We start from the raw sequence: 18,102 nt of genomic DNA on the forward strand, positions 1-18,102 counted from the left end.
TTTGTATTTTTTCTAAGTCTATGTTTTTTTTTTTTTTTTTTTTTTTTTATGTGACAGTTCAATTTTAGTTGTTAAGCTTTGAATATACATATAGATATATGTTTTTGGAAATGCAGAAAACAAAAACATATAATAAATTTACCATAATTTACATTTTGAAGTATTTTTTCATATTAATTATTCATCAACAACCTGTTGTTTAAAGTTTCATATTATATCTGTATAAACATTGTAAAATTTGTTTAGACACTTTCCCCCCTTACTAGGCATTCAATTTGTTTCCAATTTTTCTCTATTATTAATTACACTAAGATTTAATTTTATGTAGAATTTTTCTCTAGCTTTGATTATTCCTTCAGAGGGGAATTTCATCATTGTTTTGTTTTTTTTTTTTTTAATTTATTTATTATTATTATACTTTAAGTTGTAGGGTACATGTGCATAACATGCAGGTTTGTTACATATGTATACTTGTGCCATGTTAGTCTGCTGCACCCATCAACTCGTCATTTACATCAGGTATAACTCCCAATGCAATCCCTCCCCCCTCCCGCCTCCCCATGATAGGCCCCGGTGTGTGATGTTCCCCTTCCTGAGTCCAAGTGATCTCGTTGTTCAGTTCCCACCTATGAGTGAGAACATTTTTTTTTTTCATAAGTTATTGGGATACAGGTGGTATTTGGTTACATTAGTAAGGTCTTCAGTGGTGATTTGTGAGATTTTGGTGCACCCATCACCTGAGCAGTATACACTGCACCAGATTTGTAGTCTTTTATCCCTCGTCTCCTCCCACTCTTCTCCCCAAGTTCCCAAAGTCCATTGCATCATCTTATGCCTTTGTGTCCTCATAGCTTAGCTCCCACATATTAGTGAGAACATACAATGTTTGGTTTTCCATTCCTGAGTTACTTCACTTAGAATAATGGTCTCCAGTCTCATCCAGGTCACTGTAAATGCTGTTAATTCATTCCTTTTTATGACTGTGTAGTATTCCATCTCATATATATATATGAGATGGAGATATATATATACATCTCAGTTTCTTTATCCACTTGTTGATTGATGGGCATTTGGGTTGGTTCCATGATTTTGCAGTTGTGCTGCTATAAACATGTGTGTGCAAGTATCTTCTTCAAATAATGACTTCTTTTCCTCTGGGTAGATAGAAGGGAAAGTTGAGGCTCAGAGAGGTAAGTGGCCATTCTAACACCACCAGCTGATACCCAGTAGTGGGACTGCCGGATCAAATGGTAGTTCTACTTTTAGTTCTTTAAGGAATCTCCACACTGTTTTCTATAGTGGCTGTACTAGTTTACATTCCCACCAGCAGTGTAGATGTGTTCCCTGTTCACCACATCCATGCCAACATTTGTTTTTTGATGTTTTGATTATGGCCATTCTTGCAGGAGTGAGGTGGTATTGCATTGTGGTTTTGATTTGCATTTCCCTGATCATTAGTGATGTTGAGCATTTTTTCTATGTTTGTTGGCCCTTTATACATCCTCTTTTGAGAAGTGTCTATTCATGTCCTTAGTCCACTTTTTGATGGGACTGTTTGTTTTTCTTACTGATTTGTTTGAGTTTGTTGTAGATTCTGGATGTTAGTCCTTTGTCAGATGTATAGATTGTGAAGATTTTCTCCTACTCTGTGGGTTGTCTGTTTACTCTGCTGATTGTTCCTTTTGCCATGCAAGAGCTCTTTAGTTTAATTGGTCCTAGCTATTTATCTTTTTTCTTATTGCATTTGCTTTTGGGTTCTTGGTCATGAAATCCTTGCCTAAGCCAACGTCCAGAAGAGTTTTTCCAGTGTTATCTAGAATTTTTATAGTTTCAGGTCTTAGGTTTAAATCCTTAATCCATTTTGAGTTGATTTTTGTATAGTGAGTGATGAGGATCCAGTTTCGTTCTCCTACATGTGGCTAGCCAATTATCCCAGCACCATTTGTTGAAAAGGGTGTCCTTTCCCCACTTTATGTTTTTGTTTGATTTGTTGAAGATCAGTTGGCTGTAAGTATTTGGGTTTATTTCTGGGTTTATTCTGTCCCATTGGTCTATGTGCCTATTTTTGTACCAGTACCACACTGTTTTGGTGACTATGGCACTACAGTATAGTTTAAAATCAGGTAATGTGATGCCTCCAGATTTGTTCTTTTTGTTTAGTCTTGCTTTTGCTATGTGGGCTCTTTCTTCATTCCATAGGAATTTTAGAATTGTTTTTTCTAATTCTGTGAAGAATGATGGTGGTATTTTGATGGGAACTGCATTGAATTTGTAGATTGCTTTTGGCAGTATGGTCGTTTCGTTTTCACAATACTGATTCTGCCCATCCATGCACATGGGATGTGTTTCCATTTGTTTGTGTCATCTATGATTTCTTTCAGCATTGTTTTGTAGTTTTCCTTGTAGAGGTCTTTTGACTGCTTTGTTAGGTATATTCCTAGGATTTTTTTTTTTTTTTTTTTTGCACTCTTGTGAAAGGGGTTGATTTAATTCTCTGCTTATTTGTTGTTGATGTATAGAAGAGCTACTGATCTGTGTACATTAATCTTGTATCCAGAAACTGCTGAATTCTTTAATCAGTTCTAGGAGTTTTCTGGAGGAGTCTTTAAGGTTTTCAAGGTAAATGATCATATCTCATATTGTCAGCAAGCAGTGACAGTTTGACTTCCTCTTTACTGATTTGGATGCTGTTTATTTCTTTCTCTTGTCTGATTGCTCTGGCTAGGATTTCCACTACTATGTTGAAGAGGAATGGTGAGAGTGGGCATCTTTGTCTTGTTCCAGTTCTCAGAGGGAATGTTTCCAGCGTTTCCCTATTCAGTATTATGTTGGCTGTGGTTTTGTCATAGATGGCTTTTATTACATGAAGATGTGTCCTTTGTATGCCAATTTTGCTGAGAGTTGTAATGATAAAGTGTTGCTGGATTTTGATGAATGTCTTTTCTGCATCTGTTGAAATGATCATGTGAATTTTGTTTTTAATCTTATTTATGTGGTGTATCACATTTATTGACTTGTGTATGTTAAAACATCCTGCATCCCTGGTATGAAATCCACTTGATCATGGTGGATTATCTTTTTTGATATGTTGTTGGATTTGGTTAGCTAGTATTTTGTTAAGGAGTTTAGCATCTGTGTTCATCAAGGATATTGGTCTGTAGTTTTCTTTTTTGGTTATGTCCTTTTCTGGTTTTGGTGTTAGGGTGATGCTGGCCTCATAGAATGAACTAAGAAGGTATGCTTCTTTCTCTATCTTGTGGAATAATGTCAAAAGGATTGGTAACAATTCTTCTTCGAATGTCTGGTAGAATTCTGCTGTGAATCCATCAGGTCCTGGAGGTTGGTAATTTTTAAGTTACCGTTTTGTCTGTTATTGGTCTGTTCAGGGTATCTAATTCTTCCTAATTTAAGCTAGGAGGGTTGTATTTTTCCAGGAATGTATCCATCTCTTCTAGGTTTTCTAGTTTATGTGTGTAAAGGTGCTCATAGTAGCCTTGAATGATCTTTTGTATTTCAGTGGTGTCAGCTGTAATATCTCCTGTTTTGTTTGTTAGTGAGGTTATTTGGATTTTCTCTCTTCTTTTCTTGGTTAATCTTGCTAATGGTCTATCAATTTTATTTATCTTTTCAAACAACCAGCTTTTTGTTTCATTTATCTTTTGTATTGTTTTTTGTTGTTGTTGTTTTTGTTGTTGTTGTTTCTTTGTTTCAATTTCATTTAGTTCTGCTCTGATCTTGGTTATTTCCTTTCTTCTGCTGGGTTTGGGTTTGGTTTGTTCTTGTTCCTCTAGTTCCCTGAGGTGTGACTTTAGATTGTCTGTTTGTGCTCTTTCAGTCTTTTTGACGTAGACATTTAGGGCTATGAACTTTCCTCTTAGCACTGCCTTAGCTGTATCCCAGAGGTTTTTATAGGTTGTGTCATTATTGTTGTTCAGTTCAAAGAATTTTTAAATTTCCATCTTGAGTTTGTTTTTGACCCAAATGCTTATTCAGGAGAAGGTTATTTAATTTCCATGTATTTATGTGGTTTTGAAGGTTCCTTTTGGAGTTGATTTCCAGTTTTATTCCACTGTGGTCTGAGAGAGTGCTTGATATAATTTCAATTTTCTTAAGGTTTTTGAGGCTTGTCTTATGGTCTATCACATGGTCTATCTTGGAGAAAGTTCCATGTGCTGTTGAATAGAATGTGTATTCAGCAGTTGCTGCATGAAATGTTCTGTATGTATCTGTTAAGTTCACTTGTTCCAAGGCATAATTTAAATCCATTGTTTATTTGTTGACTCTCTGTCTTGATGACCTGTCTAGTGCTGTCAGTGCAGTATTGAAGTCCCCCACTATTATTGTGTTGCCGTCTATCTCATTTCTTAGGACTATTAGTAATTGTTTTATAAATTTGGGAGCTCCAGTGTTAGGTTCATGTATGTTTAGGATTGTGATATTTTCCTGTTGGACAAGGCCTTTACCATTATATAATGTCCTTTGTTGTCTCTTTTAAATGCTGTTGCTTTAAGGTTTATTTTGTCTGATATAAGAATAGCTACCTCTGCTTGCTTTTCGCATCCATTTGCATGAAATGCCTTTTTCCAACCCATTACATTATGTGAGTCCTTCTGTGTTAGGTGAGTCTCCTAAAGGCAGCAGATATTTGGTTGGTGAGTTCTTATCCATTCTGCAGTTGTGTGTCTTTTAAGTGGAGCATTTAGGCCATTTACATTCAGTGTTAGTATTGAAATGTGAGGTTTAGATTGAAGAGCATTCATCGTGCTCTTTGTTGCCTGTGTACTTAGTGTTTTTTTGTTTTGTTTTTGCTTTTTAACTTGTATTTTTGTTTTATAGGTCCTGTGTGATTTATGCTTTAGAGAAGTTCTGTTTTGATATGTTTCTAGGATTTGTTTCAAGATTTAGAGCTCTTTTTAGCAGTAGTGGTGACTACTCTCAGCATTTGTTTGTCTGAAAAGGACTGTATCTTTCCTTCATTCATGATGTTTAGTTTTACTGGATACAAAATTATTGGCTGATAATTGTTTTGTTTGAGGAGGCTGAAGATAGGGCCCCAATCCCTCCTAGCTTGTAGGGTTTCTGCTGAGAAATCTGCTGTTAATCTAATAGGTTTTCCTTTATAGGTTACCTGGTGCTTCTGTCTCACAGCTCTTAAGATTCTTTCCTTCGTCTTTGACTATGTGCCTAGGCAAAGATCTTTTTGTGATGAATTTCCCAGGTGTTCTTTGTGCTTCTTGTATTTGGATGTCTAGGTCTCTAGCAAGACCAGGGAAGTTTTCCTTGATTATTCCCCCAAATATGTCTTCCAAGGTTTTGGAATTCTCTTCTTCCTCTGGAACACCAATTGTTCTTAGGTTTGGTCATTTAACATAATCCCAGACTTCTTGGAGGCTTTGTTCATATTTCCTTATTCTTTTTTCTGTGTCTTGGTTGGATTGGGTTCATTAGAAGACCTTGTCTTTGAGCTCTGAATTTCTTTATTCTACTTGTTCAATTCTATTGTTAAGACTTTCTAGAGCATTTCACATTTCTAAAAGTATGTCCACAGTTTCCTGAATTTTTGATTGTTCCTTTTTTTTAAAGCTATCTACTTCCTTGAATATTTCTCTCTTTACTTCTTGTATCATTTTCTGGATTTCCTTGTATTGGGCTTCACCCTTCTCTGGTCCCTCCCTGATTAGCTTAATAACTAACATCCTGAATCATTTTTCAGGTAAATCATGGATTTCTTCTTGGTTTGGATCCATTGCTGGTGAACTAGTGTGATTTTTGGGGGGTGTTGAAGAGCCTTGTTTTGTCATATTACCAGGGTTGGTTTTCTGTTTTCTTCTTATTTGGGTAGGCTCCGTCAGAGGGAAGGTCTAGGGCCGAAGGCTGTTGTTCAGATTCTTTTGTCCCACGGGGTGTTCCCTTGATGTAGTTCTCTACCCCTTTTCCTATGGATGTGGCTTCCTGTGAGCTGAACTGCAGTGATTGTTGTCTCTCTTCTTGGTCTAGCCACCCAGTGAGTCTACCTGGCTCCAGGCTGGTTCTGGAAGTCGTCTGCACAGAGTCCTGTGATGTGAACCGTCTATGGGTCTCTCAGCCATGGATACCAGTGTCTGTTCCCCTGGGGGACTGGGGGCAGGGACAGGTGCAGTGGACTCCATGGGGGGTCCTTAGCTTTGGTGGTTTGATGCTCTATTTTGGGGCTGGTTGGCCTCCTGCAAGGAGGTGGCACTTTCCAGAAAGTATCAGCTATAGTAGTGTGGAGAGGAGCCCTCAGTGTGTGGGGCCCTAGAACTCCCAAGATTATATGCCCTTTGTCTTCTGCTACCAGAGTGGATAGGGAAGGACCATCAGGTGGGGGTGGGGCTAGGCATGTCTGAGCTCTGACTCTCCTTGGGCAGGTCTTGCTATGGCTGCTGTGGGGGATGGGGGTGAGGTTCCCAGGTCACTGGAGCTGTGTACCTAGAAGGATTACCACTGCCTCTGCTGAGTCATGCTGGTTGTCAGGGAAGTCAGGGAAAGCTGGCAGTCACAGGCCTCACCCAGCTCCCATGCAAACCGAAGGTCTGGTTTAATTCCCACCGTGCTCTCCCCAGTAGCCCCCAGTCCATTTCTAGATGGAGAGCGATGGGGGCTTGAAAACCTGCCCCAGCTCCAGGCTACCCGCCTCCCAGCTGCAAAAGAAAAGGGCTTGATTCTTTCCCCACATGTGAAGTCTGCGCACCAGATTTGTGCCCTGCCCCAGGTTCTGGCCAGGAGGCTTCTCACCCTGTTCAAATTGTCACAAAGGTCAACTAGAGAATTCCTTCTCCCTGTAGAGTTTTACCCCCTGCTCCTCTGGTCACCCTCCTGTGGATCCCTGTGGTTCCAGGCAGGACTGGCCTGCTAGGGAGTCCAGCGAGCTCCCAGGGCCTTTCTGCTGCTTCCTCTACCCCTGTATTTCGCTCAGCTCTCCAAACTGACTCAGCTCCAGGTAAAGTTGGAAACTTCTCCCGCAAACAGATCTTTGGCTTCTCCAGTGGGTGTGTTTGTTCAGGAGCGGATGGTGTCCCTTTCCCACTTCCGCATCTGGGGCACTCACAGTTTTGGGGGTTCTCCTGGGTCCTGCAGGAGCAATCTGCTTCCTTCAGAGGGTCTGTGGGTCCTCTCGAGATGGCTGGTTTTCAATTCTTGTATTTTTGGTAGAGACAGGGTTTCACCATGTTGCCCAGGCTGGTCTCGCATTCCTAGGCTCAAGGGAACCGTCTGCCTCGGCCTCCCAAAGTGTTGGGATTACAGGCATGAGCCACCGTGCCCGGCGTGATGGTGTGCTTTTTAAAGACTTGAGCCCTTTCGCTTGATTGTCTCCCACATTAGTTCATTCACAGCCCACAAGAACCATTTCTTAGTTTCAATCCAAAGCAATCTCACTAGGAAACATTAAGTGTGGTAGGGATTTGGAGTGTGAGTACATAGGTGTGAGTCCCCGCAAAACAGCTATGTGGTCTTAGAATGGCCACTTACCTCTCTAAGCCTTAACTTTCCCTTCTGTAAAAGGGGAAATCACTCCTTTCGGGGTGATTTTGCGTTGCAGAAGCTCTGTGCAGTGCTAACAAACATTAGCTATTATTAGCTACTCTTTCATTGTCTTGTTCTGCCGCAGCTCCTCTCTGCCAGTGTGGCTTTTGGTTGGGATTCCCTGTCAAGAAATTACAAGAGGCCACTACACACTCCTTACCAAATTCTCTTTGCTGTGTGACCTGCTAGAAACTTAAGCCCTGAAGCCTCAATTATCCTTTTCTTATTTGCTTTGCACCCTTTTAAAAAAATAAAATGTATACAATATTGAATACTTCAGTACTCCAGAAATATAACTCATCTAGTAACTACACTTTTAAATATATAATAAATATACACAATACAAAATTTACCATTTTAATAATTTTTAAGCATACAGCTCAGTGGCACTAAGCAGATTCATGTTGTGCAACTATCACCGCCATCCATCTCCAGAACAGAACTTTTTCTATCTTCCCCAACTGAAACTCTATAAGCATTAAACAGTAACTCCCCCGTTCTCTCCTTCCCCTACTGCCTGACAGCTACCAGTCTACTTCCTGCTTTGGATTTGACTACGGTAGGTACCCCATATAAGAGGAATTATGCATATGATTGTATACCTTCTTCAGAGAAACATCTGTTCAAGTCCTCTGCCCAATAGGGTTCTTTATTTTTTGTTGAGTAATAGGAGCTCTTTACATATTATGGCTATTAATCCCTTATCAGATATATGATTTTCAAATATTTTTTCCCATTCCGCGGGTTGCCTTAGCAGCTATGTTTCTTGACTTTACACCTGTTTATTCAAACAAATAGTAACTATGTGCCTGCTATGTGAACGACATTGGGCTAATGACAGAGCAAAAAGGTACAGTTGACTTTCATACCCTCTCTGTCTGCATTTGACTTTGTCATGCTATCAGAACCATTCCCAATTGATTGGAAATTATTTTTTTAATGACTAGTTCTTTGAAGTCTTCTAAAAGGAATTTAGTTGGCCATTTCAGTTATCTCAAGTATCTGAAAAGTGAGATCTTAGATTGGGCAAAACTGGAGAGCAGTGAAACCTGAAACTAGAAGAGGTGGTCACTGTGCATACACTCACACACAACATCAGATTTCCAGCAAAGGCTTCCTGACATCTGCACGTGTGTGAAAGGAAATCCTCCTTCCACTGACACCAGTGCTCGCTGAGGGGAGATCATCTTTGGATGTTATGTTTTATTGCATGGTTTATTGTTCTAATCAGCTGATAAAGGCCATGAACCTTGACCCTGGGACAGCAGACCGTTGTGGGGGTCTTAACACCCTTTCCTGACCAATGAACAACGCAACCTGTTTTAACCAACCGTGGACATTCTGCCTTAGCTACAGTGCTTGTTTTCAATCCTATGCACAATCACTATAAATTAGAACTTTAAAACTCCTGATTTTTTTCTCCTTAACACTCTTCTCAGTAAATTTCTTCACTGGGGAGTGTTCCCTTGCCTGCTAAATTAATAGACTTGGCCTTTTATCTCCCTCTCTGGTGGTCTTTATTTCACATGACATGTGGCTGCAATCCTACTCCAAACTGCAACAAGTCAACACAGAATCCACGTACCATATGTTGTTCAACTACTCCAAGGCTTAGCGGAGATACTCTCACTTATCCATGCATTGCTGTAACTAATCCTGTTCCTGCAATCCTCAGAAAATTTAGACAAATGCCAGCCTGTTTCCAAACAAACATATCTTAATTTAGCTACCTAATATACAGATACTTGACCTCTCCAGAATGCTTTTCCTTCTAGAGTTCACGTTTCTTGAGACCACATGCACAAGACTTTATGTAATTGTTCAGCTGCATCTTGAATCTGCTTTGCAGCTGATGGTTGCTCACATACACACACGCACACGTATACACACACACACCCATAAGTATGCATTTGTCATTAAAGGCATTTGTCACTGCCTTTAATGTCCTGTTGAAGCCCAGTAATCAAAATTTTCAACATAGTGAATGAAATTTGCAGAATCACTGCTCAGCAGCAATAACATTATACACAGGAAATTAGTCCAATTACAATATCTTCTGAATGATGATCTCTGTTTCCTTGTTGCTTTAGCTAGTAGCAAATCACCCAGAGTGCCTCCTTACTGTCTATAGCATCAGTAAAAACAAACAAACAAAAAAAAACACCACTCAGGGTTTCTTCCTTCACAGAATGGAATAGGACAGATACACCACCAGGCACAGGTAGAGATCAGCTAGAGAAAATGAATCTGAAGCCAGGACCTCAAAAGGGAGCACTTGCCACCCATTCTTTAACAGTTCCCCATTTTCCTTCACCGACCCCCAGGTGGCAATCACACAAAGGAGGAAAACCCACTCCAAGCCACTGCTTCTTAGTTGCCCCGTAAGCCTGGCTTGGACAGATCCTGTGCTGGGAGCCTGGCTGATTTTATTACTGAATACAAGTTACACGTGTAAGGCACTAAATATCAGAAGAGTACAGTGTAGTAAGACAGTGATCTGGAGGTCCCTCCTGCCAATGGTGTGCGCTGCCCCTCGGGGTGAATTATGTACTGTGATGATGAACTAAACGTTCCCTTTGCAATTTCCTTGGGGATCAAAATGTATTCTGTTCTTCAGGGTTGAAAGGCAAGCCCTTTCTCACCAGCTCCACTTACTGGGTTTACCCTGATGTGTCTATTCCTCCTTCAGCGTTTGAGGCAGGTTCCCACCTAGACACAAAGAGGTAGCCATCCTTAGAGGAGAAGGAAGATTTTTTTTCTTCTTTCTTGATGTGGATGCTTACTCGAGGGAAGGAAGCTGAGCTTTAGGTTTTAGTGACCTGATTTCTTGTGTGTGTGTGTGAGATTCCTGATTTAGGTCAGGTGTGTTTTTGTTTTTGTTGTTGTTGTCATTTTATTTTCTTTAACTGTGTTTTTAAAAACATAAGGAGAACTTTTTTTTTTTTTTTTGAGATGGAGTCTCGCTCTGTCGCCCAGGCTGGAGTGCAGTGGCACGATCTTGGCTCACTGCAAGCTCCGCCTCCTGGGTTCACGCCATTCTCCTGCCTCAGCCTCCCTAGAAGCTGGGACTACAAGCACCCGCCACCTCGCCCGGCTAATTTTTTGTATTTTTAGTAGAGACGGGGTTTCACCGTGGTCTCAATCTCCTGACCTTGTGATCCGCCCGCCTCGGCCTCCCAAAGTGCTGGGATTACAGGCGTGAAGGAGAACATTTTTATAGGAGAGATTAAATAGCAGTGTCATTCTTAGCATGATCTTCACTTTCTCTCTTCTCTTGTTTCCTTTCGATAGAGTTCCAGACATTTTAAAGACAACCGTGGCTAGAAACCTTTGTTTTCCTAATGATCTTGTTTCTCTTTACTATCAGTAAAAACCTCCTCCTTTGCCCTTTTGCATTGAATATTCTATTATTAAAAATTGAGATCTGGTCCAGAATCAGTCAAGGGGATGAATGCCTGGGTGAGAATTAGTGGAGGAACAACAGTAAAAGCCACTCAAGTGGCTCCCCCAGGGACTAAATCTGGAGTCAAGGTAGGGAAGCAAGATGAGAGCTTTGAAAGGAGTGAGATCCGGGGAATGGCTAAAGAAGTCAATGGCCTCTTGTCTTTTTATTTTCCTCTGCTCTTATTTGAGTACTTTCTGTGTTCTAAGTCTGTGGATTCAGCCCTCAAATGGTTGGCAGAAAGGTTCCTCATCAAGACAAGAATTCTGCTCTTTCTCCTTTGTTTCAAAGGCTCACTCTTAATCATGGCTCCTCCTCTATTACCAGGAATTTCACATCGCTGTCTCCCTGATATTTGGAATCTAAAGAAGGTGAGATATTTACAGTGAGTGAGACATCAGCCTCCAATTGTTTGTATTTGTAATGGTAATTACTCACACCAGTTTGTCAGCATTCACACCTGAATTATTCTGTTTGGTGATATGTCAATGTCTAGAGATAGCTGTGATCACACAAAATACAGTTTTTTTCTTGTGAAATCCTAACTTAGTCCATGGAAAATTTTTTTGAAAAAACACAACAGAAGATCCCGTCCATCTCCCTCCCACCCAAATCCCCCATATGTTAACTGGATGGGAATATTTTATTTGAGTGCAGTATCCGTAGGACATCCTCTCACCTTGACTTTAAACTGGCTCATTCAATAATGTGTGTTTCTCAAGGCCATATGGACCACTGTCTCAACAACCTCTATTTCCCACCCAATTTCCCAAATACTTCTCTTCCTTCTGATTTTTCCTTTTTTGTCATTCTCCTTTCTTCTTTCAACTGCAATGTATTTTTGATGTTCAACCACTGTTCAGGTTGTTTTGTTACCATTTGTCTTAGATGTTATCATTAAACATTACTGTTGACTCGTTTCCACTTTTTTATTTAAATTTTTTTACATTCATAAAGTCTTTTCATTTAGCTCATAGTCCTATTTAGTTCAAGACCTAGAGTTTCAAAGAAGAGTTTCAAAGATCACCCTCTCTTTCAGCAATATGTGAGCTCCTGAGAAAAAATGTGAAAGTAATTTATTTCCATACCAAACGTTATTTGAAACACCAAGGAATTCACCATTTAAGGAAGTCAGAGGTGAATTTCACAATATATTTTTTCTGTTCAACAAATTTTGATTTTTGCTAATTCTTTAAAGTGAGAGATAATCTATTTTATATCTTCTGTCTCTTTTATTTTTTTTGAGACAGAGTCTTGCTCTGTCGCCCACGCTGGAGTGCAGTGGCGTGATCTCAGCTCACTGCAAGCTCCGCCTCGTGGGTTCACTCCTGCCTCAGCCTCCCGAGTAGCTGGAACTACAGGTGCCCGCCACCACGCCCGGCTAATTTTTTGTATTTTTAGTAGAGACGGGGTTTCACTGCATTAGCCAGAATGGTCTCGATCTCCTGACCTTGTGATCCTCCCGCCTCAGCCTCCCAAAGTGTTGGGATTACAGGCGTGAGCCACTGTGCCCGGCCCTTCTCTCTTTTTTTTTAATTTACCCTTCTTAGATGGGGTTTTTCCTTCTCCCTACTGGGTCAGGGAGTGCCAGGTCTGCTCTACACTCAAGCAGCCACAAGTCACAGCATTTCAAATTCAACAAGCCCCAGGGAAATAGTTCAGGAAGCTGGGACGGGGACAGGATTCTGAAGCAAGGGACTGATGTTTGGCTCTGGCACTTGGAAATCAGCCTCACTGCTTTCAAGGCCCACCGTGGATGAGGTCCCCAGTCTACTGGTGGCTGGAATCTCCAGACTTCAAGTAGGACCACTTGACACCATAGGACATTTTAAAACTTGATCCTCCCCTCCAGTCAGCCTTTCCCCCTCCTGAGTTGGTGACCACTGAATGTTTTTGCATCTACTCTTGGGAGAAGATGCACACCCTCTCACACTCTTTTAAAAATTTATTTTAATTTTTTTTTTTTCTTTCTTTTTTTTTTTTTTAGAGATGGAGTCTTGCTCTGTTGCCCAGGCTGGAGTGCAGTGGTGTGGTCACAATTCACTGCAACTTTGACCTTCCAGGCTCAGGTGATCCTCCCACCTTGGCCTATCGCATATCTGGGACTACAGGCTTTTGCTACTCTTCTTTATTTTTGGTAGAGATGGGATTTCACTATGTTGCTCAGGCTGATCTCAAATTCCAAAACTCAAGTGATTCTCTCACTTTGGCCTCCCAAAGTGCTGGGACTATAGGTGTGTGAGCCACCGTGCCTGACCTCTCTCACATTTTTATCAAACTCCCTGCCCGAATGTTGCCACCATGGACCCATGATGTCCATGGCCATCTTCCCTCCACCTTCAGCTCTCTTCTCTCAGACACTTTCATGGCTGGATCCCTTACTTTATTCAGGCCCTAGCTCAAATGTCCTCTTCTTAGATAGGACTTCCTGACCACCAAATCTAAAAATAAAAGACCACCACCCTCGAGCTTCCATAACTGCTCAGAACACAATCAGCCATGCCTGAATCATGTATAGACACATCTACAAGAAACAATATCCAGATACCATACCAGACATCTTCACCTGGCTGTGTACATTAGACATAAACTGAATCCTCATAGCAGAGGGGAAAAAAAGCAGTCCACCTTTTACTATTTATGAAATAATAGGGAAATATAGACTTAGAAGTTTACAGAGATTTTATTAAGTAGATAAAAATAGATAAATGCCTGGGAAAAGGGGGTATCAATTAGTACAAATAGTCTGCAGAGCCATCCAGCAATACATATCAAAAATCTTTAAAACATTTATATTGCTCGACCTAGTGATCCTAATTCTAGAATTTGGAAATACAATCAAGATAATGTTAATCACAGCATTACTTATAATGATGAAAAGTAGAAGAGGCCAGGCACAGTGGATCATGCCTATAATTCTAGCACTTTGGAAGGCTGAGGTGGGAGGATCCCCTGAGCCCAGAAGTTCAAGATCAACCTGGTCAACATATTGAGACCCTGTCTCTATATAGAAAGAAGAGGAAGAAGAAGATAAAGAAGAAGAGGAAGAAGGAGGAGGAGGAGGAGAAGGAGGAAGAGGAGGAGAGAATATTATGCAGTCATTAAAATTTTAGAAAAACAACCCATATGTCTATTGACTGATGGGTGAATAGACAAAATGTAGTACAGACATACAATAGAGTAGTATTGAGCCCTAAAAAGGAATGAAATTCTGGCACATGCTACAACATGAGTTAATCTTGAATACATTGTGCTAAAGGAAATAAGCCAGACAGAAAAGGACAAATACTGTATGTTTCCACTTTTATAAGGTACCTAGACCAGTCAAATTCACAGACACAAAAAGTTGAACAGTGGTTGCCAGGAGCTGGGGAGGAAGAGGAAATGGGAAGTTATCAGGGTTTTGTCTTGTTTTGTTTTGAGATGGATTTTTTGCTCTTGTTGCCCATTCTGGAGTGCAATGGCGTGATCTTGGCTCACTGCAACCTCCACCTCCCGGGTTCAAGCAATTCTCTTGCCTCAGCCTCCCAAGTAATTGGGATTACAGGTGTGTGCCACGAGGTCTGGCTATCTTTGTATTTTTTTTAGTAGAGACGGGGTTTCACCATGTTGGTCAGGTGGCCTCGAACTCCTGACCTCAAGTGATCCATCTGCCTCCGCCTCCCAAAGTGCTGGGATTGCAGGTGTGAGCCACCGCGCCCAGCCAGAAGTTACTGTTTAATGGGTACAGAGTTTAATGTGTACAGTTTTTCATCTTTGGGAAGATGAAAAAGTTCTGCAGATGGATGGTGTCGATAGTTGCACAACAATGTGAATGTGCTTAATGCCACTGAACTATACACTTATAAACGATTAAAATTGTAAATCTTGTTATGTATATTTTACCATGGTAAAACATGCTTTAGAATCTTTAGTAACAGGAAATTGCTCAATATGGGAGACTTAGTATATAATGTTGTTCAGATTTTGTGTAAAATTCTTTGTAAGCTCATGTGTAGAAAAAAATACTGGAAAGGGATTTTAAACACAGAATGATAATAAACACACTCTTTAGGAAAGATTCTGAGTAATTTTCTCTTTCACACTTTTCTGTACTTTCCAAATCGTCTAAGTAAACATGCAATATTTTATAACTAGAAAATAAAATAAAATTTAAAAACCCACCACCGAAATCTCTATCCTCATTTCCTGCTTTATTGTTGCAGTAAATAAGCACTTCTTCCTACCTAAAAGTATATTGCTTATTTATCTGTTTCCTTGCCTATAGTCTGTTTCCCCAGTAACAATGCAAATTCCATGAGGGCAGAGGCTTTGTCTTATTCACTGCTTGATCTTTAATGCTTGAAGAGTTTCAGGCACTTTTTGGGTACTCCATAAACATTCGAGTGAAAGAGAAAGAATCAATGAATGAATGGGTGAATGAACAGAAAATTAGTCATCCTCAGTGTCTTGGTCCATTCCTGCTGCTAAAACAAAATACCCCAGACTGGATAATGTATAAATAATAGAAATGTATTTCTTACACTTCTTGAGGCTGAGAAGTCCAAGATCAAGGCACCAGTAGATCTGGTGTCTGATGAAGGCTCACAATGCTTCTTAGATGGGTGCTTCTTGCTGCATCCTCACGTGGTAGAAGGTGCAAACAGCTCCCTTGCACCTCTTTTATAAGATAACTAATCCCACTCATGAGGTCTCTGGCCAATGAATTAATCTCCTCCTAAAGGCCCTGCCTCTTAATACTTTCACACTGGGAATTAAGTTTCAATATATAAATGTTGAGGGGACATATTCAGACCATAGCTCTCAGGTTAGGACAGTGAGAATTCTTTTGTCCTGTGCCCACCTAGGGTATCAGCCCTCTTTCTCTCATCTGTAGCCTGCTCAGGATTGGAAGAAAAATTGTCTCAAGATTAAGAATCATCAAAATGGAGTAAACCCTGAAATACGTCCACCAACAGGCTAACAGTTTGGAAAGTAGTCTAGATACCATGTCATTTGAAGAGTAATTGAAGGTACTGAGAATGTGTAAGAGAAGATTTAAAGAGGAGAAGAAATGTAGCTGTTTGCAAATACTGGAAGTGTAGTCAGGTGGAACCATGAATTTATTCAATAAATATCCACTGAGCCCCTGCCATGTGCCAGTAACTGATGTAGGTACCAAGAGTACTAAACACAGGATTATATAATATGTTTGACTCCAGAGGAAATACCAAGGATAGGTTGAGAGAGGTTTGGAAAGGCAGATTTGAATGCATCATAAGGCAGAGAGTCCAAATCAGCATTTCCTAAGGCACATTTCACGGAACCCTTGGATGTACATTTCTTTTATATGAGAAAAGGATCCTAGGCCCAATACATTTAGAAAATCTTGAAGTAAGGCCATGAGCGGTGCCTCATGCCTTAATCCCAGAACTTTGGGATTCCAAGGCAGGTGGATCACCTGAGGTCAGGAGTTCAAGACCAGCCTGGTCAACATAGGGAAATCCCATCTCTACTAAAAATACAAAATTAGCTGGGCATGGTGGCATGCGCCTGTAGTCCCAGCTACTTGGGCACTACAGGAGAATTGCTTGAACCTAGGAGGCGGAGGTTGCAGTGAGCCGAGATTGCATCACTGTATTCTAGCCTGGGAGACAGAGCAAGACTCCATTTCAAAAAAAAAAAAAAGAGAGAAGAAAAAGAAAATTTTGAGGGGTAGAGTTTTTTTCAACTACAGCAGCATAGGACTTCTCGGTCTTTTTTTTTTTAAGAGTCAGGGTCTTGCTGTTACCCACACAGGAGTGTAGTGGCACAATCATATCTGACTGAAGCCTTGAACTCCTGGGCTCAAGTGATCCTCCAGCCTCAGCCTCCTGAGTAGCTGGGGCTACTGGCATATGCTAACGTGCCTGGCTATGTTCTTTTTACTTTTGTAGAGATGGAGCCTCACTATGTTGCCCCAGCTGGTCTTGAACTCCTGGTCTCAAGCAATCCTCCAACCTCGGCCTCCTGAGTTGCAGGAATTCCAAGCGTGAGCCACTGCGCCAGGCTCAGAGTCTTCAATATACTATGGTATACTGTAGTCTCCTAAAGAGTGATGTGGCTCCTTTCCCTAAATTTTTGGACCACAGGACACTTCTTTTTCTAGGCCTAGAATTTCATGAGATGAGCATTAGGGAGAGTTATTTTCTACATGACAACATTCACCTTCAGAACAGGAGGCCTGCAAGCACGGGTCTAATGTGGCATGCCCCTGAGACACACCTTGGCACCACATCCAATGGATGCCCAAGTCTTCGTTCTGAACCATTCAGATCGACCCAGTCCTCTTACCTCATCTCCCTCACCTCACATTTTTCCAGTTGCCAGTCTGCACTCACTCCTTCTTTCCATCCTTGCTTTGGGCTTAGCTTTAATGAACCATGCCATGTATTTCTGCTTCTGACTTGAGCTCCACATAACAAGGATTCTGATTTCTTCCCCTAAGTTCCCTGGGGTCACCCTGGGTAAAGCTTCCCCAGTTCCACTGTTCCATTTGGCTCACTGTACACAGAGCAGGGAGAACTAGACAAGGAATAAGCAGGTTCTCACGTCAGGAAGAGCTTGGGCAAAGCTTGGGCTTTCTCACGTTGAAAGTCTTACTTGGTTTGATTTTCTGCTACCTCCTTGACAGGTCTGATTCTGTAAACGCTTCCTGCCAGGCATAATTTTAAATACTCTTGGTACCTGGGAAACCAGCTATTTCTGTAGACTGTATCATTTTAATCGCCCTTACATGAAACACAGATGCACTGCCACACACTTGAGAAATCTTTCACACAATGAGATCAAGCCACTCATTGAAGGTCACTGGACGAAACTTCTATGCTCCAGTCACATGAATAAAAGTGTCTAATGACTTGGAAGGTTTGCATGAAATTCCCGTGGGAGAAATTATTGTGACTTTAAACCATACTCCTCAAAGCCCCTCCCATTTTTGGCTTCTTACCTTGTAACTTGGGTTCTCATTCCAAAATCCAGTGACCTCATTGATTGCAGCACTTCAATACAGCCCATGTACTAGAATAAGAAGAAAAAAAAGAAGAAGTAGGACAAAAATTCCAAGAAGCTGTCTCTTAGCTTCACAATGACTTTCG

General features: G+C 40.9%; 1 protein-coding gene across 1 annotated transcript in view; it reads right to left on the reverse strand.

Annotated features, from left to right (window-relative positions):
- Positions 1 to 18,102, reverse strand: part of LOC116272729 (SHC-transforming protein 4-like) — a 101,537-nt gene that overhangs the window by 43,504 nt on the left and 39,931 nt on the right. The window contains exon 2 of the mRNA XM_031661500.1: positions 17,955 to 18,025. Within this exon, the coding sequence (XP_031517360.1) occupies positions 17,955 to 18,025 (71 nt within the window). The remainder of the gene's footprint in view (positions 1 to 17,954; positions 18,026 to 18,102) is intronic.

The sequence above is a fragment of the Papio anubis genome, unplaced genomic scaffold (genome assembly GCF_008728515.1).
Source record: "Papio anubis isolate 15944 unplaced genomic scaffold, Panubis1.0 scaffold176, whole genome shotgun sequence".
Taxonomy (NCBI): Eukaryota; Metazoa; Chordata; class Mammalia; order Primates; family Cercopithecidae; genus Papio; species Papio anubis.